The sequence below is a fragment of the Acipenser ruthenus genome, chromosome 41 (assembly GCF_902713425.1).
Source record: "Acipenser ruthenus chromosome 41, fAciRut3.2 maternal haplotype, whole genome shotgun sequence".
In the NCBI taxonomy this organism is placed as follows: domain Eukaryota; kingdom Metazoa; phylum Chordata; class Actinopteri; order Acipenseriformes; family Acipenseridae; genus Acipenser; species Acipenser ruthenus.
The window spans coordinates 3,040,734-3,067,206 of NC_081229.1; the positions used below are offsets into that span (position 1 = coordinate 3,040,734).

General features: G+C 37.1%; 1 protein-coding gene across 6 annotated transcripts; it reads left to right on the forward strand.

Annotated features, from left to right (window-relative positions):
- Positions 1–2,914: 2,914 nt before the first annotated feature.
- LOC131709102 (retroviral integration site protein Fli-1 homolog) lies at positions 2,915–26,287 on the forward strand. 6 transcript variants are annotated; one of them, XM_059010991.1, is made up of 10 exons: positions 2,915–3,043; positions 12,902–13,104; positions 16,230–16,393; positions 20,056–20,259; positions 20,718–20,789; positions 21,744–21,806; positions 22,150–22,212; positions 22,308–22,355; positions 22,974–23,057; positions 24,031–26,287. In XM_059010991.1, exons 1-10 carry the CDS (start codon positions 3,026–3,028, stop codon positions 24,558–24,560), a joined length of 1,449 nt encoding a protein of 482 aa, XP_058866974.1. In that variant the 5' UTR covers positions 2,915–3,025; the 3' UTR covers positions 24,561–26,287. The 6 variants fall into 6 exon arrangements, with proteins under 6 accessions (XP_058866974.1, XP_058866977.1, XP_058866976.1 ...); XM_059010995.1 differs by lacking the exon at positions 2,915–3,043 and adding an exon at positions 3,226–3,521; XM_059010992.1 differs by lacking the exon at positions 2,915–3,043 and adding an exon at positions 12,367–12,496.
- Positions 26,288–26,473: the final 186 nt, after the last annotated feature.

Consider the following 26,473-nt stretch of genomic DNA (forward strand, 5'->3'; position numbering starts at 1 on the left):
GGTGGTGGTGGTTGGTGAAGTAACTTTATTCCATCGCAAGAGGGTGCAAGTTTACAGAATGCGTAAAGTAGATGTCTAGCATTGAATGCGCATGTATAGGGTCATATGTTTCGAAGTGTTTACTCTGGTCTTTAATTAATTCCTATTTTATAAAAGATGAAAATGCAACAGTAATATCCAAAACTGATAAACAAGTTTAAGAGACCTTCACTTACATTGCTTTGAAGTTTTATACTATAGCTGTCTCCTATAAAAAGAAATAGGAGCTCATGAAAGACTTTAGTACATGCTTTTAAAACATCCCCCAATGTGTTGAATCAGCAACAGCCACCAGCAGTTCATAGTTTTGTACCATATCTTTGTATTTATAAACCAACTGACTGGGGACATTTTACAGTCCGACATGATGCCAAAACGGTACGATCTCTTCCAGTGTTGCACTATTTTGTCACTCTTGTAATTCATTTTTATGAAGTGTTCAATCTCTACACGAACACACATACACGCACACACACACACACACACACACACACACACACACACACACACACACGTCATTCTGCACGACGCCGTTGCGTTGTCATGCCAATGCATGTAGGTCTAATACCACATCTATCCCGCCTTACCGCGAGCGCACAGCATTAGAATTCACACTACTACCCCTGGATTAGCTGGATTCTACCTGCTTTGTGTTTGTCTGTATCAGACGGTATGTTGATATCAAAACAATCTGGATTTAAATTGAGAAAACAACCCGTTGCTGTTGTTTTAGGTGCGAAAACAGCAGTGGTAAAAGTGGGCATCTAAACACAGGATGTGGTCGACTTAACAACCGATGTAAACTCAACTAGTACACTATAGTTTCGCAATTATTCAATTCACTTAGGCCTGCACACAGAAATACACCCCGTTGTATAAATACAGCATTTACATTAAAAACCCGAGCGTTAAGCATCACCGTAGCTAAAATGCCCAAAACTCCCAACTCCAGAGCGTATGTGCCAGATTTGTGTATGATCCCTGTATGCTGTTCAGTTAGTAATTGTAGGCCCTATTCGTAAAAAAAACGAATTTGTCTTTTTCTGGAATCTGTGTTTTTGATATATGCTTGGTTACGTCTGACAAACGTTTTTTTTTTTTTTTAATTTACCCATTTAAAGTATTCTTATCCTACTAACAATATCCTCCCCTTTATTTCCAAACTTGATGATTATGAATACCGAAACGTCTATAGGCTTATATAGTAATTAAATGCAATACTTGTTATAAATGTTAAATTTCAGGGCGAAGAAAGAGCTTCATGCAAAACTGAACATGCTTATTTAACAGTTTTTATTTTATTTTATTGAATTGTTATATTATGTATTTACTTTGACAGCACACGTTGTATCTATCATACCCCGTCTGTCAGAGTTCATAACCCTTTACACAGAGGCTGGATCCTGCATCCGAATTTTAAATGTATGTCGTTTTTATTGATATTAGGATACAGGTAACATATTTTTATCATTTATAATTTAAGTTCAGAATGACCAGTCAACAACATTTACAAGAGAGACTGTTCTTTGCATCTGTTAACCCTACATGGCCGTTTCTCGGTGGTTTATGTTATTACGGCGTATTTACAATAAATAATTAAATAACAACAACAAGTTGACATACGTGAAATATTTAGTCAATGTAAGTGTTTCAAAATGAAAGATGTTGAAATCTTTAATGATATTTATAAATCCATATCTTCCTCTATTGATTGAGTGAGTGATCACTGGCTTTAAAATTGAGAACGTGCTAGCGCTTTTTTTTTCACAAAAAGTTCGTTAAATCTAGTCATAACAAAAAAAAAGGACGTTAATCATTGAGATAATGGTGTGAGTCACTTCTAACCACATAATCTACATGATGGGACAGTCAATAAAATGAAATCACAAATATTTGGAAAAGTCTCATTAAAGGAGAGGACAGAATGGAAGGGTAAACAACAATTATTTATATATACTTTTTTAATATCTCAGGCTCCATACAATAAATGTGGAAAATAAGGCGATGGCAACCCTGCGAATCTCATAAACGAACTTATGTTTTTATTTTTATTTTTGTATATATTGTTCTATAGCAACCCATTATCCGAAAAAATAGCCAGATTTTCTGAGAATCTTGGTTAACCAAATGAAAAGTCTAAAATGAAATGTTTCCATGTGTCGTTTTTTTCAATGAAACAGGGTTTTCAATGCATCCAGATGAAGATAAACATGCATTTTAAAAATGGTATTGTCTAAATGAATTTACAATTGCAGGTGGTTAATTGTGTCCCCTTTCCACTAGCAAAACAAGCGGCATCCATCACAGGGTCTTATCTGAAAACAAACACTTTCACTCTTAATTCACGATGAAGATAAGATATAATGCTGATAAAACTGCAGCACATTCTACTAGGGGTCGTGAGTCTGAATCGTGGCTCTGCATGGGGGAAAGTCTGGTGTGGGGCACCTGGAATTGCTCTTCATTGAACCTGGATAAAACATAACTCACAAATGAAGGATACAAATATGGGTTTATATATATATAAACGCAGTGTAAGGCTATGTTTAAAAAAATAAGTACAAAATAAAAAAAATGAACGAGGGTTCATTGGGATAGTAACAGTATAACATATGGCGATGCATATATTGGCAGCATGTATAAAGACAGTTAAACAAAGGATGGGGTTAAAAACTAGAGTGAAACTAATGGGACCATCAGTGGTTCTATGTGTCAATAATCTGTGTACTAAATCTTATTAGAGAATGCTCGACTCTGAGTTAGGTAAATGAAAAAAATTAACCTGGTTTCACCAATAGGAAACCAGCTTTGATGGTTTTGTGACTTCACTTCCCAAATTTAGAAAAAAAGGTTCTCATCCGGTTATGGTCTGCAGGCTTCTTTATTGCAATGCACTCAACAGACACTTAAGGGCGCTTGTGGAACTGATGCAATTCTATAGCAAAACCATAAACAATCAAATAAAACATACATTAAAGGGCATAACATGGACTGCACAATTAAGGTAGGCTGATGTCTTCTTTTTTGCTCCTATGTTTGTAGTGTTTCTTAATATGAATGCAAAGCCACCCACAAGTGCGCTTCACACAAAACTAGAAGAGACATGGGCGGTAAAGGTCCCCACTCTTTCCTTCTCGTACAAAATTTCCTCTTCCTTCCCGTTAGTGGTTGTATGTCGACGCTTTAATAACAGAAGAAACCACTACTATTGTCGACTCAGATAAAAACTGTAATGGTGTCCAGAGGTGACTAGGATAGGACACTCTCTTTTTTTCCCTCTCAATAGGCAGATTATGAGAGACAATGGTAAAGTTTGAAAAGTTTTATTGCGCGCTCGGAGCAGGTGGTTTCCACAATACCAATTTTGGTGTGGTTATAAAAAAATAGATCTGCTTGGTGTCCAAGGATCGACGGCTTCAAGATGTAGGTGTTCCTCGTGGATCAGTATTTGTGGGAAGCTTCACTTCTGCAGAACGAATACGGTTAGTTCTGTTCTCTATGAAGCGCACTATATCGGTTGTATTGCGTTGTGCTATGGGGAGCTGACGGTCGCCGCTGTTTTATCATTCTGAAATGTAATTTAGAGGTCAACTGTCGGTGTTAAAGACTACATAATCTGTAATAATTATAATAGTATCATAGTAATAAAAATAATACTGCTACGATTACCAATACTTACAATAATAATTTATTAACGGGAGTATATGATGTTTAGATTGTACAGTCTTTAAATTACAATTGAAATTGACCTGAAACTTATGTATTATACATTTCTCTCTGTACTATATATATATATATATATATATATTGCTACTAACATATAAGTGTTACTTAAGTGTGTAAAATAGGCCTACCTATATTTACATTATTGTCATATATAGATATGTTTCTGCAATATAATGATTGTGTTTCATTTAATAGCTTAATCATTTAGAAATGTCATTTAAACAATGTTTAAAAATTTCTTTTAAGGAGCTGTGTGTTCATTATATCTCAGTGGCTTGTTTCTGTTTGCTACAGGTAAACAGTTCACTACCGTTGGGATATGTTGGCGCTTTTGCAGAGTTTGTCTTCATATGTTCTAAAAGATTAAAACAATGTTAGTGATATATAAATAGCAATAAACAACTAATGTTATAATAATGGCAAGAATGTTGCTTATTAACTGCTCCTACAGGCATGACATTTGTTAAAAAATGCACAGAAAGGGGGGGTAAAAATCATCTTTTATTTGCTGTTACTCTCCCCTGTTGCCTTTGTTCATCATTCAGATCCTAAAACAGACTTGCATTTAGCCCTGCTGTATTCTTTGCCATTGTGTTATGTTCCAAATAAAGACTGTTGCTATCTTGAACAATAAGCAAGAGCCTGTGGTGTGTCCAAGATCCTAATTGATCAGCATTTTTTTTTCCAAGGATGGAGGGGTTATTTAAAGAATAATTGATAGTAAGTGCATGCAAACCCTTCATCAGGTGTTCTTATCAAGAGAAACAGGAGCTTCCTGCTAAAGCCTCAAGCTTCCTGCCCATGCTTCCGCTCTCTCTCTCTCTCTCTCTCTCTCTCTCTCGCTCTCTCTCTCTCTCTCTCTCTCTCTACACACAAGAGCAAACAGACTTTTAGGAGGCTTTCTTTTGCAAAACAGAAAATAGAATTGGTATATTTTAATGCACATACACCAGCAAAGTAACCGTGCCTCTTTCTTTAGGTATGATTTTTATACCAGCCTTATTATGCACCCTTTTCGATTTTTTTTTTGTATGTATTTTCTTATTGCAAAACTGTCTCTAGGTCTCGCTTAGATCTGGCTGCAAAATACTCAGAAACCGCAAGTTTGCAGCAGTTTGCAGCTGACAATGCATCCCCTCGCCTTGCTTGCAGAATCAGCTCAGCTCAAACCAGAAACTTCTGCTTTTTTAGTAACAGCAACCAACAGCAAGCAAAAACCAAAGATCATAGATTTTATGATAAGAAGACTGGCTAAAAAATATAATTATACCAAGTTATGTGTAGTATGTGGATTAACATTCTTTACCAAATTCATTATAATAACAACCACTACTTTATCAAGCATTTAAATTGTTTAACTAAGTGTAATACCTACAGTTCTCTCAAGTAAATGTTGGGGCAGATATGTAAATGCAGATCTTTGGGTTGCCCGTTTTACCCTAACTCAGAATTATGCATTGCTGTTTCCTGGTAAGAATTTGGGGAACTTTACAATTGTTTTTGTGTTACGTTGGCAATGTGAGTGAAAAGTGAAAACTTTAGTGTGCAAACTTGGAATTCAAGTTGCAAAATGCAGCACTGCCATAAAATGCAAAAGGCCTTTACTTCAACTGATGAAAAGTGTTCTACCAAAAACTGATCTGAGACTAATTCAACAGCAGGTCTGAGCTGAACCAGTCAGGTCAATCTGAGGGTTAGTCTGAACAGTCATATGGGTCTGAAATCATTCTTTTTTTCAGACTAGTCTGAAAACAGCTTAAGAATCCTGTGATTGCCCATCTGGATTCTTGTGAAATTATTCTAGTCATGAGGGAGACCTTTTTGTATTTAGAAATACTAAAGCAAACTTAAATTCAATGACAATTGTTTTTTTTTTGTTTGTTTTTTTTGACTTGCAGTCTTTTTCAATGTATTTGAATTTAAAAGTTTATTTTAGTATTTCAGCATTACATGCAGCACTACTGGGCATTATGGAAGACCTTTTCATAGAATATCTGGGTGCAGATTAAATCTAAAGCCAAAATAAAAATAATTAAAAAATAACTAAATAAATAGAAACAGCTGGAACCACACAGACAGCCATGGCATGGCAACCACAAAAGGGATGAAAAATAATTGCTTTGTATGACTCTCATAGTTTAATAATTGAATAATCATACCTGGATATGTATTCAGCATATACAACTATATAAGTGTCTTTATCGTCGTTGTGGATATAGGCTATTGCTTTTACATTGTAGAATAATACATGTTTGTTTTCCTAATTTCATTTTTTATTTGCCATACCCGTTTATCATCAGGACTCAAATTTAGATTTAGGGTTTTGATTTGGTGCGGTGTAGCATCAGGTTATTAATACAGTACTAAATAAATAATATAGTAATACAGCATTAAATATGTCTGAAATGAGTCATGGGTGGACTTGGGACAAAACTATTATATTCCACCAACATTGGTAGATCAGGTAACTGTAAAAACAAATGTATTTCTATGTAACACTTTTTTTATTTTTATTATTCTTAAACACTTAATTTACAGTGTAGTCCACCAATTATTTGCATTAAAAAGGTAAAAAGCAGTTACGACACAGACATGTTAAAAGACTCATTCTAGCAAGTATTTCCCCTGTCTAATGGACTCTGGTGCTAAAATAAACTGATAAACAGACAACAACATTATTTTAATTGACAACTAGCATTTCTGTGTGGCGGTTTGGGGTTTTGACAAGTGGTAGGAGTCTGAACAGAAAGAACGCTCCAAAATGAAGGCTTTGGGGAGGAGCTTTATTTTAAAAAAATTGCTCATTTCAGATTTGCAGTTGATAGTGAGACATAGTAGGTGGCTGTAAGCATGCTGAATGCATTTTGATTGTTATTGTAATGAAATGGCATCACAGGCCATTGAAATGAATAGAAAGGGAAGGGATGAGTTTACCTACAGTACCGGGTTAGGTGGGCATGTATAAACATCTGGTAGCATATTAGTAAATGATAAAAAAAATGGATATCCTTGTATAGGTGTGTTATGAGTTTCCTAACGTACACTGCCTAGAATGTAAATTGAATTTATCCTAATGCTATATTGCAAGAAATATAAATCTATATTTTCAAGGCATTTACTCCAGCCTTTAATCAACACTATCTGGTAATTTTTATAAAACTAGAACGAAACGAGATAAGCCTGTTTCTTTTACATATATATTTTTTTGTTTTTATATGCAGCCTGGACATTGATACAAATAACCCTGTTACCCACTTTAGAGGATACAGACAAGAAAAAATAAAGAACGAGATCAGGTCATTCGTCCCGTCAATGCGGATAATGAACCCTGCAGAAACAACATGGACTCCATATACGAGCTGTTGAATGTTTCCACTCAATTTTCCATTGTATCCTCTGGTCCTCGTTTCTGTGCTGTTTGAAATAGTGAAGTGGGTTGATTTTGAACTTCAATCAGGGCACATTAAATTAAATGTGTTCAAACGTTGTAGAACGCGCATTGGGTAACACAGGTCATTTTATTTAAAGAAAAGCCCTGTTTTCCACTGTGCTATAATAAGGCATCGCTCATATAAATTAATAAGGTTAAAATGTGGCGCTATAACACCGCACTGTCGGTAATTATAACGTGTATACGTTTCTTTTACTCTTAAATACATGCATTGTCATACAGCATGCCCCTTAAACTATCATAAATAAGTCAAATGAAGAGGCATATACAACACAACTTAAAAAGAGGAAGTGAAACACTAAGGCCCAAAACCCAATATAGGTCTATAAATGAAATATAAAATGGACCAGATATCACACCAGAGTACACCAAACATAATTATAGACTATACAAGAGTAAATGACACCACGCTTTAAAGATTATACATGGATTGCTGTACTGTTTAATTGGATTTGTATTATTTAAAGAGACACACACAGTAAACCCTACCTAATCCTGCAACTCTACAAACCAGCATTCTGTATCGACCAAATACCTATTGAAAATAATGGTGTGATACCCGTTACAACCTCAAAACTGTCGACTTACTAGAATTACAGCATCCATAGTGTTCAGTAAAACCTGTATAACTGAGCATCCCGTGAGACCACAAAAGGGTGCCTCCGTATGAAAAGTGTGCATACGGGATAATGGAGTGTGCCGGTTTATAGAGGTAGCAACTATAAAATATAATACTGTACTTACAAAATATGTATGAAAAACTATTTTAATGCTATTACAGTACATACAATGTGTGTACTGTCCAAAGTATATTGTAATCCAAGGACTGTATTAATTGTAATGTTACTCATAATAATAATAATAATAATAATAATAATAATAATAATAATAATAATATGCATTTTGTATAGCGCCTTTCATTAAAATAAATCCCAAAAAGCTTTACATATTCAATATGTAAACAGGTATTTCGCTGCAGGGTGTACCACACTCGCAAGAAATGTACAAGCAATTCGGAGACATTGTGAATTTGTATTTAAATACCAACATTTATCCTGCCTTTGCTATAGGCGGCGCACAGAATTTTGAATTAATTAAGATATGTAAGCTATGTGTCTGTTAACAACCATAACACACATAACACAGAGAGAGAGAGAGAGAGAGAGAGAGAGAGAGAGAGAGAGAGAGAGAGAGAGAGAGAGAGAGAGAGAGAGAGAGAGAGAGAGAGAGAGAGAGAATGCACAAACATTTCTATAAATAAATAGCTAACAAGCCGAATAAAGCTAAGCAAAAAGCGAACCAAAAACAGGAGGCTTTAAATTGAGAGCACTGAGATGCAACATTTTAGAATAAGTTAAAAAGTATGCTTATAAAACATCTGCAGAAGCCGCTATACCTTTTGAAAACGACTTTGCTGTATAGCATGTTTCCGTATCTAACCAGGATCACATTATTATTATTATTATTTATGCACATATATTTGGTGTATTATTATTTGTTTATTTAGCAGACGCCTTTATCCAAGGTGACTTAAGACTAGGGTGCGTGAACTATGCATCAGCTGCAGAGTCACTTACAATTACGTCTCACCCGAAAGACGGAGCACAAGGAGGTTAAGTGACTTGCTCAGGGTCACACAATGAGTCAGTGGCTGAGGTGGGATTTGAACCGGGGCCCTGCTGGTTACAAGCCCCTTCTATTTAACCACTGGACCACGCAGCCACCTATATTCCATAATGGTACCAAAACATGTATATAGTCATGCAGAAGATTATATGACATTTGTAAAAAGCTGAAACGAAATTCAGTCGAGTTTAAATTGAAACTTGGCAAACTGCAGCTATCATTTCAAAGCATTGTCTGCCTTTGAAATACACCGCAACACAAATAGCAGATTACTCAGGACATTAATTTATGGAACTTATGGCCATCTGGGTCAAAAACGCATTGTGTAGCACACGTTTCAAATATTCGCTATACGTACTCATTTGGAGCAATCAGAGGATATGTGCACCAATTTTAATAGGTACGTATTCTAAAAAGAAAGACACGAGCTACGTATTTCCTACGTTGGTGTCTAGTCATTTTACATTAGTGGCTTGTCATGACAACGTATTTATTTGTAATCGCTTCTTATGCACCGCGTAATTGGCACAGTAGCCAATAACATTTGGTGTCTCACTTAGACAAGAAAACATCAATTTAAAATAAGGAAATTTGCAAATATGTCGGCGAGAGATTTTCTTCTGCGCTGTAAGCATACATTTGCTGAGTGCAGCCCTCTCACTGAGGTTTGGCATTTGTTATTTTACGTGGCGTGGTCCTGGCCCGGACAGGGACCTTGTTCATTATAAAGTATAATACATTTGTTAATAATTGCTATCTCTCAGTCTCCTGCTTTACCGTCAAAAATAGTAACGGTCATCACAATCTATTATTATCATTATTATTATTATTATTATTATTATTATTATTATTATTATTATTATTATTATTATTATTATTATTATTACATTTATTTTGTATAGCGCCGCGGGAGTTTCTTCACAATATTTGCCAGAAGCCTCGCCGACTATTATTATGTAACATAACTAACATCTTCAAATACTTCAGATGCAATCATGGAGAAGCCACTAACATACACCCTTATAGCATTAACATAACTACATTGCAACATTCCAGCAACATCCTTAAAAGGTTGTGTCAGTGGGTATTAAGTAACAGTTTTATTTTATAACACAATGCCACTGTATTACACCCCCAAAGTTTAAAGCAAAAGTAAACAGGGATATGCAAAACGTTAGAAAATGAACAAGCAGAAGAACGAATCTGCATTGAAAAACTGAATTGCATCTACCACTGTTACTAATGAGAAAAACAATAAAATCCACTAAAAACACCACATCCATTATAACGCGCATTGTATTATTATTCATAAGTCGCCGTTGAAAAAAGACCCGACGATTATTGGAAGTTTTACGGTGACAGAAAAAAAAACATAATACGGGAAAAGTAAAGGCATATAAAAACATTGTACAAACAGAAGTTATATTGGAAAGTTTAAAAATAAATGTTTTGACACGGCTTGTAAAACTATCCAAAGGCTAAGACTCCCTGATCACTTTTGGAAGAGCATGGAAAGTGTGAGGCGACTTTTCATTGGATCATTAAGTACACGTCCTATTTTCTTTAAATTCATTGGCTCTTATTTCATTTCAAAAGAACTGATTGGCCCAAATTTGTACAAATAGTACGTGTAGATAACAAAATGCTGCAGTGACGTCTAAATGGCATATTCATCTAGAAGATTATACTTGACCTTTGACCCATATTTCACTCCTGTGCACCCCGACCACTTTCAAACAAACTGTCTCGTTTTAAATCACTCAACAGGCACTTTTAAGAAATCTGTCTCTGAAGAATTACAATCATCCTCCACCAAGCATGTGAAAAATGTGAAAAAGCTGACTTTACAGAAAATCAATTACAAAACATACTACAAAAGAAAGATGCTCCAAACACTAAAATGGCAATTAAAACATAATTTTCTGTTATTTATTTACTTATGCTATTTATTTATTTATTTATTTACATATGCTGTATCAGCTATATTTAAACAAAATATATAAAGTCATATATACTATCCAACCATGCCTCGCTTATATATATAGCGAGCGTCTGGTCTAGAGCAGTGGTTCCCAACCCTGGTTCTGGGGACCCCCAGTGTCTTCTGGTCAATTGCTAAACTAGACCCCTAATTGAACTAATAATTTGTTTAATTAGACCTTTTTTATTGTTCTCAGCTCCTGAAAAGTTGCAGATTTCAAGATACTTACAGCTTACTTTAAGAGCTGAAAACAAGGAAAAAGGTCAAATTAATCGTTCAGTTAAGGGTTTAGTTAATTGAGAGCTCAGCTGGAATGAAAACCAGCAGACACAGGGGGTCCCCAGGACCAGGGTTGGGAACCACTGCTCTAGTCTAGAGGGGATGCTTTAAGATGTCCCCACAAGCCAGTATGAGTTCACAGCATTCTAAAGGTCATTATAAGCCAATCATTAACTGCGATTGACTGTGAACGTGCTCATAGTTTTTCGTGTTTCTTTATTATTATTTTATTTGTATGAAGATCATATAGTTTAATATGAAAGGGGAAACATGAAGCATTTGTTCTTCTTGCTAAATATTGGGAAAAAATCATTGGAAGGTTTTGTTTTATTGTTTAGTTTTATATTAAAGGGTGTCTGAATCAGGAAGTGGGTGTTGTAGAAAAACAAGGTTTCATAAGCATTAATGCGGTGACATATTTTGAAAGTGTTTACTCCAGTCTTTAGATTGTTGTTTTTTAATTCTTCTCCAAATCAGCAATACAATTTAACCTTCCTTAACCCTTTAACATCCAATCTATTTTCACCTGTATTTTTTAAATTAGTTTTTACTGTTATTAGATTTGTGCCTATAACTCTTTAACTATAAAGGTCATACATTAAACGAATGTGCACACACTAGGCGTCCATAAAGAAAAAAAGTTAAATAGTCTGAGACTCACCCTGTTTAGTACAGATAACAAAAACCACAGAAAAAGAGAGATGCTTTTTAGAAGAAAAAACATTATTTGTTTATAAAATGTATTTTAGCATGGCCAGTTCAAATCTGACAGTGTAAAATGAAACGTCAACATGTAGGTAAATGTTTTTTTTTGTTTGTTTGTTTACAAATTGGTTAATAAATAAAGCAATTATTTTAATAATTAAAAAAAAAACTTGGTTAGCAAAACTTTTGGCCATAGCTGTACTGCAACAATAGCTAAAATGAGAACCAATTTAAGTCACATTCATGTGGAAAGACGTGTGAACCCCGGTGCAGTAGGGTGTGCTGTGTGTTCGAACGTCACTGTGAGGGGCAGCAGGAAGTGGCTGGGCTGTTTGCACGGTAACCCTTAGCTGGGACGGTCCAAAGGGCAGCCGGTCAGGGACGTGGAGAGGAAGTCAAAGACTCATTCGAGCATTGTACTGCACTGAACAATCAGGGGACAGGCCTCTCCGGATGTGACAGTGGGAAAGCTTCAGAAGGTTGGCCACAGCATTGTGTTTTGTTAAGACAGATGCTGAGGTGGATAAATTCCAGTCATTTAAGCTTTAAAGACTGTGTAATGGGTATAAAGTCAACCCTAACCAAATGCTTTAAGCACAGTACAGAAAACAGAGGACAAGGCTGGAAATTAAGTGGAGATAGACTTAGGACAGAGGGAAGGAGATACTTCTTCACACAGAGCGATGAGGGTATGGAATGGGTCACCTAGTCATGTTGTTGAGAATCACTGGGATCCTTTAAGACTTGACTTGACAACGTTTTGCGATCAATCAGCTACTAAGAATTGGATGAGATGGGCTGAATGGCCTCCTCTTGTTCGGAAATGTTCTCATATTATTCACACATTTGGGGCTTATTGGAATGTATGACAAGAATAGAGAGTGTGAAAAGCAATGTCATTTTATCAGGGTTTATTTGTGAATGGACTGCTCACGAGGAATAACGTAACGATACTGGCTATTGTTAGACACAGTGCTGACAGTTTAACTAAAAGATTCAATATTGCAATCAAATTGTTGAGTGGACGTTTGACTAACATCACTTTTTTTTTTTTACCGTATCCTAATTCTTATTATTCTCTTTTTATACACCAGGAGGCGCTGTCAGTGGTTAGTGAAGACCCATCAATATTTGACTCCTCCTATGGCTCCTCCCACTTAATGAAGACGGACATGACATCAGAAGGTGACTTCAGTCAGGGTTCTAAAGAGAGTCCTGAGGCAGTGGAACAGGACTGGCTCCATCAGGGCGGACGGGCCACCATCAAGAGAGAGAATGAACACGTCAATGGCTCCAGGTCTGAAGGCTTTTTTTTATTTGACTTAAGCCCAGCTTACACAAGGACACATGTTTCAAAAAGCCATGTTTTCTTGTGTTAGCCGGCTGTTTCTGATCTGGTCAGTCAGGTTGTTGAGCTGATGATCATGTGACTATTTAAGATGGTATGATACAATCGATAATGTATTGATATGTGGTTTTAATCTTGACATTTTCTATTGATCGTTTATCCATCCGATCTATGATCGATTCATTGATCGCACCTGTTTGCTGGTGATATTACAGCTTTTCATATCCACCTGTAGAACAGGTAACAGTTGGACCAATTAGCTAATTGATTGGCCAGATGCTCACATAGTTACTTAGTAGGTCCAGGCAGGGAATTAACCTCTTCCCTGCCAAACACCAAAAACAACCCAACAATATACAGGGTTCTATTCTTTACAGTTTAAATACAGTTTTGGATGTATTTAACATGCCCAAGGTGTTGCTATGGTGTACAAAAGCTACAGGATCATAAAACCTTGTTTAATGCTTTAAAAATGACTTAAAAGATCTTTAGATATATCTGATGAGTTAAGGCTTTGACATGGCATCAACCAGCTGGCTTTGCTTCACCCAATACTCGTAAAAATGCTCTATATTGAACAGGTGTTTATAAGTGCATTATGCTTGAGTCTAGACAATGAGACTGTACCATTGATTCTTTGGGAAATAATATATGTTTGAAGGTACCATTGTGGAACAACTGTGGGTGGAAGGGCTTCAGTGTTTCACCTGGCAGTTAGACTGTGCAGTTAAAATGATGCTTATCCTTGGCTGGTGTAGTCATTCAAGGACACTTAAAACATCACAATTGAATAAGAACTTCTGTAGATTTATATAAAAACTCAAGAGTGACACACAGACAGAGAGAAAGGCAGGCTTACAGACAGACAGACATGGGGCCTCCATATCATAGATCAAAAACACATAAACAGGTCTCTAGATATAAGTTGGGCTGGGCAGATCAACAGACAGACAGCTTCTATGCACCCTCCCGTGATGATACGCTCATTAACCTGTGCTGAAGCACAAGCGCAAGCTTCAACAGACTGGGGGGGCGGGGGGAGGGTCTCAAGATGAGTGAAGATTTGTAAGTGTGATGAACAGATACAGAGCCTTCATACACCCCCGGATTATGGTAGATTCAATAACTGACAAAAAGTTCTTACAAAGTTTCAATATGCATCAAGAATAGCACCAAGCATGGCCACACATAAGCTCTCCGTAGTGTGTTCAAACATGATGAAGTTGCTGAAAAAAATAGCAATGCTGCAACCTCTATCAGTCTGGATTCATGCATTGCAAATGTTTTACTCACACCAAGTTTGTACGTTGAAAAAAGTGACCATACATTCCAGGGTTCAATCAGAACAATACATCGAAATAAAAAAAGAGAAATATTACAGGGCTATAACCAGCTAGCAGCTCAATACTTAATATTAAATACATATTGCAGAAGTATTGAATAGACAGGAATATATTTAAAATGAAAAAATGACTTCCCTTCATTTAGAAAGGAGATGATTCATAATTGTACATTTATTTTGCTAAACAATATAATTAAAAACTACATAAAGTTTACTTAAATACACCTAATTGTAATGAAATATAAATTATTTAAAATAAACAACCTATAGATTTTCACATGGATATATATATATATATATATATATATATATATATATATATATATATATATATATATATATATATATATATATATAAAGCATTCTTTAAAACTTTTTGCATGTGAATCAATGTCTTGCAAATAATCCAGGTTTAATTGTTACTAATAACATAGCCTAGGTTAAGTCTAAAATTAGATCTGCTGGCTGTAGGAATAAATCTGGTCAAGTGAGGTGATGAAGACAGTATTCTAAGTGTGGTCTCAAAATGGCTGACAGTTTTTGTAAATCATCAAAAACATGCAATATTTTTATAAGAGGGTTATCTATACAGGGAAACCAAGAAATGTACTGAGTAAGAGGTCTGGGTGGTTAAAGGATAACACTTTAGTGGTACATTTTGTAATTCAGTATTATGACAGACTTACCTTTAAAATGATCACTCCAAGGGGAAATCACTAATTTACATACGTAAATACAATCCATACATTTCATCAGAAACTGCTCACCCAGTCAACAAAGGCCTTCAAACTATTCAAACTAGCATCCCCTGTGAGACAAAAGTAGTGTTCACGTGACAAGCCGTTGAACTTTAATAGGAACAATTAAAAAAACAACTTTGTTTTTTGATGTTTGTTTTTTTTTTGTTTTGCTGAATACAGATCTTGATGGTTCACAGAATCGTGTTGCACAATGAAAACGTATAGCGGAGTACAATTGTAAAAATACAGTATTTAGCATAGAGATATTGTTTTTGCACACAGTGCTTTTCATGTGCTGGTATTTGACTCTGTATTTTAAATGTGATTGCACTTCATGTTCTCAACAATACAGTACATGTTTTCTCGCTGGTCTGTATTCCTACAGTGCAGTGATTATGTGTTATCTGTGCTTGCCAGCTCGTTGTCCCTTTTCCATGACATATAATCCTGGCAGTCGTGATATGCGTTCCAGCCCGAAGCTTCTATATTTCTCAAAATTAAAAATTAAACGGTAGATGTAGTTGACATATAAACATTAACTTATTTGAACTGCATGTGCTTCAGATATAAACTTAAAAACAGTCCCTGAAAACTCAGACCCAAGAGAATTTGACCCTTGGCATTTGCAACAGACCAGCCATCAAAGTGGAGCAAATGGATCAGCCAATGGAGTGATCTTGGCATAGATGTAACATGCTAACCTATCTTGATTTTAAAACATGAGTTTCCAGGGGAAACCCAAGTGGCTCACCTATTAAGGCATGACCGTGTGCAGGGCGTCATACAGTCAGGGGTGCGCAGGTTTGCACCCTGGCTGTGCAAAGCTTCGGGTTAATTGTGCACACTAAAATTATTGCTGGGCAATTAAAGGCCAGGATATTGTTTGGAAGGCTGCCATAAAGCAATTTTTGAAGTCACAAAGAATGATCTGTAGACCAAGCATAAACATCAATACAAGGTCTAACAGGAATATATATTTTTTTTGGAAACAGGGAATCTCCAGTAGACTGCAGTGTTACCAAAAGGAACAGGATTGTAAACAACGCAGAGGCAAATCACCTTGGTTACCAAACCAGCTACCAGGAACAGAGGAACCCTCCCCAGACCAACACTCCCAGCAGCACCACAGAGGAGAAGAGAGTCATCGTACCAGCTGGTAAGACATCTTTGAGTTTCAATGGTCTTCTATCACAATGATTTAAAATGTACTGTATAAGAATTGGTCTTCTGAGAACACTTCTAAAAGCTGGGTTTCAGGAGTCAGGTGGTTTGAAAACATGTGAAGTTCGCCTCTAACTTATAGTTTACTGCTGCAGATTGTGCAGAAGTTGCACAAACCCAAGTTATCATTTCAATTGCACATCCCTAGTTGTCAAAAAAATTCGGCCCATCTAAGCTTGTCCGGTTCCTAGTAGCTGCCTGATGCTCAAAGCATTGTCAAGTTGGGTCTTAAAGCATCCAAGTGATTCTTCCTCAACAACAGGACTAGGTATCCCATTCCATACCCTCATCGCTCTGTGTGAAGAAGTGTCTCCTTCCCTCTGTCATAAGTTTATCTCCACAAATTCTTCTTTGTTTCAGGCTAAATAAGGTGTAGTTCCTTCAGACTACCTTCTTAGGTCCTGGGATTAGTCTGATTGCTGTTTATTGGACACTCCAGGGCCGCAATGTCCCTTTGATTCTTTAGGGCCCAGTATTCAAGGCCCTAAAAAAAAACAGATGGCATTAACAACCAGCACTCACATCAGGAGATCGAATAACTTAAGTTGCACAACTTTACTCAGTTGCAAAATTAGTTCAGATAAAATTTTGTAAGTGCAAGAGGAAGTTGAGGAGGAACTGTCACTGTGTTTTCATTTGTTTGGGATGATTCACAGCAATAGAACCATTTTATACATTCTAATACAGTTACAGCAAAGAACAAGCTTCTCTAATGCTCTATAGAGTTCTGCTGGTTTCTGATGACTGTGACCTATAATAACATATTTTCAACTCAAAATGGAGCAAGATAGTTCAATATTTATAGAATACATAAGTGGTTTATATATGATAGGTGATGACAGGCTATGGAGATATGATTGTAATGCAAATTGGTCAGCATGGAATCATCTCTCGTTCTCTGTCTCTCTCTCTCTCTCGTATACTTTATCCACACTTCCTAAATGCGGTTGTCACTGGAGAGAGTCCAAATAAGAACGATCAGACTAACCCCAGGGGTTAGAGGACTCAGCTATGAAGATAGGCTGAAAGAACTAAGAGCTGTTTAGCCTGGAACAAAGACGAATTAGGGGGGACATGATTGAAGTCTTTAAAATCTTGAAAGGAGTTGATCTACCTGACCCGAGACTTTAATCACAGTACGGAAACCAGGACCAGAGAACACAGCTGGAAATTAAGTGGAGCTAGACTTACAGTAGGGCAGAGGGAAGGAGACACTTCAGTCATGTTGTTGAGGCAGAATCACTGGGATCCTTTAAGACCCAACTTGACAAAAGTTCTGAGATCAATCAGCTTAGATAGGCCGAATGGTCTCCTCTTGTTCGTAAATGCTCTGTGTTTAGAATAATGAGAACAGGTTTTTGCAGCATTACTGCCCAGGTTCGCTAAAAGAAGAAAAGCATTTATTGAACTGATTCTCCCCACTGACTGTCGTTGATGTAGTATTTCCAAGAAAAGGTATCTTATCTGCTATCTTTGATGTGGTTAAGTACCACCCTGTTCCATCCTGTTACACAGAAGAGAGTATCCTGATGAGGTATACCTACAACAATCTAATTCAAGTAGACATGTAGCACATGCTTTTGTCAGTGTTATGTTTCTTATAGTTGTATCCATTACTTTAAACAGTCGTAAGTGTCAAATACACCCACACTTCAGCTGAAGCCTTCGTCAGTGTTTCTTACAGTGTTTATATCAAAAACTCCATTTGCTGCATTTACAGAAATGATTTTCTTTGTAATTGTTTTATTTTGTTGGACCTTCTCGAACCCACCTCCCAGTTTTTGATTCTCTGTTTAAGGTTACAGAGGGGTGGGTGAATGTGGTCTCAATCTCCTCCACACAGTTCAGTCAATGAAAGGCTGGCAATGGCCGCCCCATTGAGATATTTTAAAGGAAGTGTCGGCTTCCTAGTATTTTCTAAAGCGTGTCAATACCTTTTTATGCCCACTCTGTTCTTCCTTAGCACTTTTACAGCCTAGATTTGAATCTTCCTTGACATTCCTTTTAGAATCATGCCTCCTGGTTCTGCAGGGCATGGTTTTAGATAATAAAAAAACTGATTATCTTCAATAACAGTAGTAAAGCCATTACTCCATAGCAACTTTAGTTTGTGACGCATGCTGGAAATCAACCAGTGTCAACTTCCTGTGCCAGGATTTCCTGGCGGACTAGACTGGGCTAAAATCTGTGCATGTCATTGTTGGAAACTACCCCCTTTATTAAGCCATTAAAGGCCTTTTCTTTTAAAGAGGTAAAATGGTTGTTAGTTTTACAAACCTAGAAGCAAACAACTGAGTAATATAATGTAATATGAGTTTACTTAAGCCCACTCAAGGAGTTTGTTTCTTATTTTTAATCGTTTACATGATTTGTTCATTAAAGAATGCTTTGAAAATACAGCCCGAAGTATTTAAATACCCAGATCGGCCATAATGAATACCTATAGTCCATAATGCCTTCCGAAATTATGTGATGATCCAGTGGTGATTTTTTTAAATTTTTACAACAAGTTATAGATTTGATCAAAAATGCTATTTCCTGGGCTGGAGAATATGTCTCTTAGTTTGCAGTACTGCATATCATCTGAAGTAAAAACAGCAGCAAGACTTTTGCAGACCTAATCATTTCAGGTCAAGCATATTTAATCTGACAAGGATTGACCCCGTTTACAGTTTATTGACCTGGTAACAGTTCTTCTGTCTCGGAATCAGAAGGTGGCATTAAACACTGTTGACAAAATCCACCAACAATCTATTAACGCTGACCTTTGGTTACTTACGAAAGTATTGATTATTTAAATCATGGATTATTTATCTAGCTGTCATTGTGTCACTTTTAAACAGAACAGGTATTACATTATGGAATTAAAAAAAACATGCAACTATTGTGCTGTTTTGACCATCTCTATTCTTGACAAGACTTAATGAACAGGGTACATTATTTTAGTTTGTACCTGTCCGGTTCCTGCTTGGGAGTTTAACAGGTTGTCTGTTAATTTAACTCTGTGATCGCTACATGGCTTTGCAGGTTGTTTTTTTTTTTTAATTTTTTTTATGCAACTAGTATGTATTGCTAGATGTAGGACCAATCCAAGAGTCACATTCACCTGTCAGTTATTCTCAGTTACAAAAACGTACTTTGGAGCCCCCTAGTGGTGGTTATGCGTATTTGGTTTTAATAATGGAGCGTTTTAAGAAATTGATAGTATGCTGGGACGAATATAACCTACCTTTTTTTCAATGAAATGACCAAGAACATGTTGGTTAATTTACAGAACAGCAGGTTAGGTTATACTGGTAATTGTATACAGAACTTTAAACGCCAGGTAGGTTAAATTGACGTGTCATTTCTGTCAAATCGGGCCTTATATAAATGGGCCCATCAGCTGGTAACTATATATATCTGTGTTTGTTATTATTATTATTATTATTATTATTATTATTATTATTATTATTATTATTATTATTATCACCAATTTTACAAAGTAACCGTTGCCATGGCAATGGTTAACCATAATAAATCCGGGTTGACCATATTTTTAACCATGAAAGAAAGATGTAACTATAATACAGGGATAGTAAATTCTGCTTCTTACAGATCCTGGGGTGTGGACACAGGAACACGTCAAGCAGTGGGTGGAGTGGGCGATTAAAGAGTACGGCCTGGCGGACGTGGACGTCTCCCGCTTCCACAACATTGATGGGAAGGAACTCTGTAAACTCAACAAAGACGATTTCATGCGCATGCTCTCTGAATACAACACCGACATTCTACTGTCGCACCTCAATTACCTCAGACAGAGTAAGGCGACTATGAGTTAGTCAACGTAAAGTAAACCTCTTCTGGGGTAATAAAAAATAAATATAATAAAAATAAAATTATTTTATTTTGGTACACAACTTGATTTTTAGTCCATCCAAAAATTTATTTGACTCAGTTTTCGATTGTCTCCTTAACAAAAGTATAGACGTTTATATAGCAGTAAAACCTGATTTAAGCTACAAAAATAGACTTTATGAAATATTCTTCAATTTACTCATTCGTTAAACTTAGCAAATTAAGCCCTTTTATTTATTTATTTATTTTTTCAATGATTTGGCCTACTGTATATACAATAACTTATGAACTAAATTAGTCATGCAAGCATTATTAGGGAGGTTAGTATGGGGAGATTAGTATGGGACCACTTCAGTTTGTCATGTATTTTCTTTTAAGGAATGGTAGTGTATCCCCTCTAATGTTTTCATTCTTACCTGCAGGCAGCCCAACCTTCTCCTATCCACCTACTCCACCCATCACACAACAGCAGCCACGGATTCAGGTTAAGACTGGTAAGAATTGTCTTGAAACTTAGCTACAAACTGAGTGCTTTATTTCAATAGTACAGCACAGGTGTCACTATAATACCGATCTTCACAATATCACTTTCCCCATATGCATTCTGGAAGTTTCACATTCTTTAAGAGTCAGGGGCATTGACTAGGTGGCCTTGTATTTGATGTAATGTGTAGTGGAAACCAGCTTAAGAGATGTGCTGAGTCAATAAAAAGGGGTAAAGTGATCAGATTATATGAATATGTACCTGATGTACAGCTATGGCCAAAAGTTTTGCACCGCCCTATAGAATTAAATAATTTTCCTTCATAAAGTCGAATGAAACCTGCTGAATGATGTTAACATATTGAATTACATACGGCTTTTTACGTATGCTTAACTGAAAGCTGACAAAAATTGAAAAAGGTGACATGGAATACTGTATTAATATTATGGCTTCCGGTAGACTTTTGCCATATCATTTTGTAGCTTCTTTGCTTATATGATGTTAAGGCTGGCCCAGACAATGGGTTCTAGATGCAGATACCAGATGGGTTGATTCAATACACCGTACTTAAAAATAAAGAGGAATTGCAATACAGCCTGGGGTCTGTTTGAGAAATAAATAAAGATGATAAAGAATAACTTAAATTGCTTGTTAACACTAAAACCTATCAATAACTTTTGAAGTCCCATAGGCCAGGTTCTCTACGTCTAAACGCAGGTTTGTTGAATGCCTGCAGTCTGTTCTAGAGAGAATAATATTTTTTCAAAATGACCACGGTGACGTTTAAATAACTTTCATAAGGGGTGTATCCCTCCTTCACACAGAAGGAACAACGACACAACTCCGGAAACCAAAACAGGAAGCAGCTGCCACGCTACAGGAAGCTTGCTCCGACCAGTAATCTTGGGTCATTAATGATTGATTTAAAAGTCACAGATGTGTGTTTTTTTTTATTTCTTTATAGAAAATACTTATGAGGAGATCAGAAGGTCCAGTTGGGTTGCTCCTATAAATTCTGTCCAGAAAGGTAATTTATTTTGTTATCTAATGCTGTGATTTCTGTAGTATACGGGTTCTCAAAGTGGGGGGGGTGGAGTGGATTTGGGGCCATATAAAGGTTTAGTTATTGGTGGGGGGGGGGGGTTAGATAGAGAAATTAAATGGCCAAATCTAATAATTCTGCTTAATCCGTAACCTAACCAAGGTAGTGGATTCATAACTGGTTAAAACACAGGAGACATAGCCGGGGGAGTAACTTGAAGTTGGGGCCATGTTCTCTGTGCAGGGTTTGGGGGGCAGTGCTGGGACCCCTGGATACTCAAAGGAATGGTAACTAGATGTTTTAATCTACTGATGTGATTTTCTTACAGGATCTCCAACACAGATTCATCCCACCAGCAGGGTGACTGACCCCCCTCCTCGCATAGTCCCAGGTATAGAAATTTAAGTCAGGCTAAATTCCAATTAACATTACTGTGTCTGTGTGATATGAATTTCTACTGAAATATCCCCAACTGGTTCTCAACAGATCCCTACCAAGTTCTTGGACCAACCATCAGTCGCTTAGCGAACCCAGGTAACACAATAATAGCCTTTTTTTCAGGTCTGCTTGTGCCTCCTCATAAATGACAACCAGGGAAGGGTGAGATTGTAGAGGCAATGCTGTATTACTGTAACACACACAGAAACCATTTTTTGATTAATTATTTAGCGGACACTTTTATCCAAGGTGACTTACAGAGACTAGGGGGTGAACTATGCATCAACAACTGCCGTTGCAGAGTCACTTACAATAGGACCTTGTTTGTTTTACGTCTCATCCGAAGGACGGAGCGCAAGGAGGTTAAGTGACTTGCTCAAGGTCACACACAGTGGGATTTGAACTGGAAACCTCCTGGTATCAAGCCCTTTTCTTTAACCACTGGACCACCATTAACCCTGACGTACATGAATCACAATAACCCGTTCTGGTCTGTTGTTCTGAGGAGTGGGGAATGTGTTGCCTGTCTTACCCTACTCACAAGGTCTGCTTTCAGATATCTACATATCCCTGAAACGATCATCGTCCAGTCTTCAAACACATACAGATTGTACTACCCCAAGGGCAGGGGTACAAATTTGGATACCTCATATAGCGGCAGCAACATTAAATTCTGGTGCCATGTTTAATTTTTTTTTTTTTTGTATTCCTTAGCAACCGTAGATGATGCTAGTTTCTCATTGGGTCGGGACTACTCACATGACCCACGCACACTCCTCCACATACACAGGAGAGAAGGTTCGTGTCATGTGGGAAGTTGTCAGGGGGGCTGGATTAGGGCGCGGTTTGATCATTTAGCACCAGTAGGCTTTCTGGTGCTGAACTTTCAAAACAGTTTATCACCAAGTTTCAAAATGATATGCACCCCTGCCCAGGGGTTATTCCTTCAGGATGACAGCAGAAAGACTGGCTGAGAGGAAAGGGCATCCGTTATTTGTCTTACTCTCTGCAATGGATGTTATTGTTGTTACTCGGTCTCTAGCGTTATATTAAAATTGTTTTTTAAATATGCCACAGGGGCGCTAGGAATCGCTATTCGAAAAGTCACTCCCAGATTCCAGGGAGACGATTGAAATGTTATTTCAGTGTAGTTTGGTGCTACTCAATCTGTCGATGTTCACAAAAGCATTTATTACCGGTGAAAGATGCACTGTAATTGGTTTGTTCAGAAGTATTTCTTGCAGAAGAAACCTTCTGTAGGTTGTTAAAATGTATGTGGAGTGTTTGCACATCTTAAGCCCAAATATTTACAGAATCTAACATTTAGAGAATAAACATCAGAAGACAGTATATACATCTATTAGGGCAAGGACAACAGACATAGCCTAATGATTTAGCTTCTGGTTACACATGCTACAACACTATATGTGACACAAACAGTATACCAGGGTTGGTCAGCCCCATTCTTGGAGTGACATTCCGTTTCAATAGCTTCTTTAGAAGGGTTGTGTAATTAAACATCCCCCCCCCCCCCCACTTAATAACCTACATCCTTATTCATAATTCACATTTTCTTAAGGAAAAGAACACAACGAGGAACCTTTTTTTCTTTATAACTTTCACTAGCTGCCCACCAGGTGGTGCCAATGAGCTGAAAGAAAAATATCATTTGAATTTTTTTTATTTATTTTTTTTGATCAAACCGGATAACCCATTCATGCACTTCTTATGTTCATTTCTACAAGATGTATTGCTTTTCTCCTCCCGACAGGTTCTGGCCAGATCCAGCTGTGGCAGTTCCTCCTGGAGCTCCTCACCGACAGCGGCAATGCCGGCTGCATCACCTGGGAGGGGACCAATGGAGAGTTCAAGATGACGGACCCGGACGAGGTGGCGAGACGCTGGGGGGAGAGGAAGAGCAAACCCAACATGAACTACGACAAGCTGAGCCGCGCCCTGCGCTACTACTACGACAAGAACATCATGACCAAGGTGCACGGCAAGCGCTACGCCTACAAGTTCGACTTCCAGGGCATCTCGCAGGCGCATCAGAGCCACAACAATGACCAAAGCGTCTTCAAGTACCAGCCTGAGGTGCAGTACGTGCAGCCATACCACAACCACCAACAGAAAATGAACTTCATGGGGTCCCACGGCTCCCCTATGCCTGTCACCTCAGGAAGCTTTTTCGGGTCTCCTTCCCCCTATTGGAACTCAACTACAGGATCCATCTACCCCAATCCTGGGGTTCCCAGACACCCAGGCACTCACGTCTCCTCTCACCTGGGCCCCTTTTACTGAGCGTCCCGCAGACAGACTCTCAACCAGGGACTGTTTTTGGGTAGGAAAGGCTCATACACTTGGGATGCCTTTGACAAGTGCAGAATGCTGTTCTGGGTCTGAATACTCAGCACAGCAAAACAAATTATTACATGTGCTGTTATGCTACTGAAAAGCGTAAATGGACTGGCTAACCAAGTACTGTGCGCAGTATGTATGTAGACAGACTTCTAATCCTATGAACTGTAAATTGTCAGTGGACGCCTCCTGTTACTGTGCTTATGGACAATCATTCTGGATTTTTTTCTTGTCAGCATAGCGTATGTATAGTCTCACGTGAGCTCCAGAGAGCAATTCTGCATGAGTTGTATGGGATAATTAGAAAGGGCTTTCATATATCCCAAGGAATTAAGAAGAATCCGTTTTTGAGACTTTTGTTAGTCAGTGGGAAAAGTAACTTGTATCTTTGTTGTGTTTTTTTCAGTACAAAATGTTTTTATTACAAAATACTGTCTTTTATGTAGAGGACACTTCCATTCTTGTTTGCAAATTAAAATAATAATTGGTTTCATTCACAGCAATCATTTTAAAAGGTCACACATTTTTCTAATGATGTGTTTAATATTATAGTGGTAAACCCCATCCTTGTTGCTTTGTAGCATTTAGTACTTTTGTCATTTTTTATGAAGCTGCTCATATTTGCACAATTGATACTGTTCAAAAAAATTAAATAGCAAAGGAATTTGATCAAGACTCATTCTGACCAATAGCAGAGTACACAGTAAGCTGAATGCAGAAATGGGACAAACCAAATATTTCTGCACAAATGGGCATTCCTTTGAACAGGTAGCAGGTGTTTTATTCTTAAATATGTTATAGCATCTTTTTAATACAGGCCTTCAAACCTCAGGGTTTAATCTCTCATTAGTCACGAGTCAAAGTATGTGGCTTAATTTATTAACAGGGATCTGTATGCGACAGAACCTACAACCTCAAACACATCCCTATCTGTTTAGGACAGCTGGAAGTTGTGTGTCAATCAGCCAAATAGAAAGTAGGCTTTAACTCACAAGTTCAGTAGAGAATGTTTTTACTTCATTCTCTTTTAAAAATAACAAAATGTTTGTTATTCATGACATTTTTCCTGTTTCGTGAATGCCGATTTTGTATAGTATTCCTGAAAAACAAGGTCTTAAAATTAAATAACTTGTGAGTTCAAGCTTTATGAACAGAAACTCATCGAGTTTTAAATACTTCATGTATCACGGTAACAGGAAAAGAGATGCCTTACTTTGTGATTAAAGCCTTTGAAAGAAGTGTCCCCGTTATTCCTGTAAAGACGGTTCTTAGACAGATGAGCTGATAAATAAAGTTTTTTAGGTGTTTACCTCTCCACTGTAAATTGATTAATTGGCCACTTGGATCCAAATAAAAACCACAGATAATAACAATGCCACTCATTGTCAGGGCATCCCAAAACTATTGGGTCGAACATACGTAATATACAATATATACACAAACCCTCCCAGTTTGTATGCATGGCAGTCTGTACAGTTTCAGATCGTATTCTTCATGTAGCCTTCATTTTCACTCCTTTCTTGTGTAGCATATTCCTGGTTTAATAATGATCTCATTTTGCTCAATCTAATGTAGTGTTCTGTTTATATATAACTAGCTTCTGTACCCATGTTGTAAAGTTCCTGTTTTTTGGTTTGTTTTTTGTCAATAAAGTTTGTTTATCTTATACACATTATGCATGGTGTTGTATTCTGTGGAGGCTTTTCAAGAAGATTACAATTATGTTTGCATGTGATTAACATGTTTTTTTTTTTTTATAAACAAGAAAAGTAGACAATGAGAGAAGACAATTTGAGCCTGCAGTGCTGGTCTAGTTCCTTATTGGCCACAATTTTGTTCTTTGGCTCTTAAAAAAT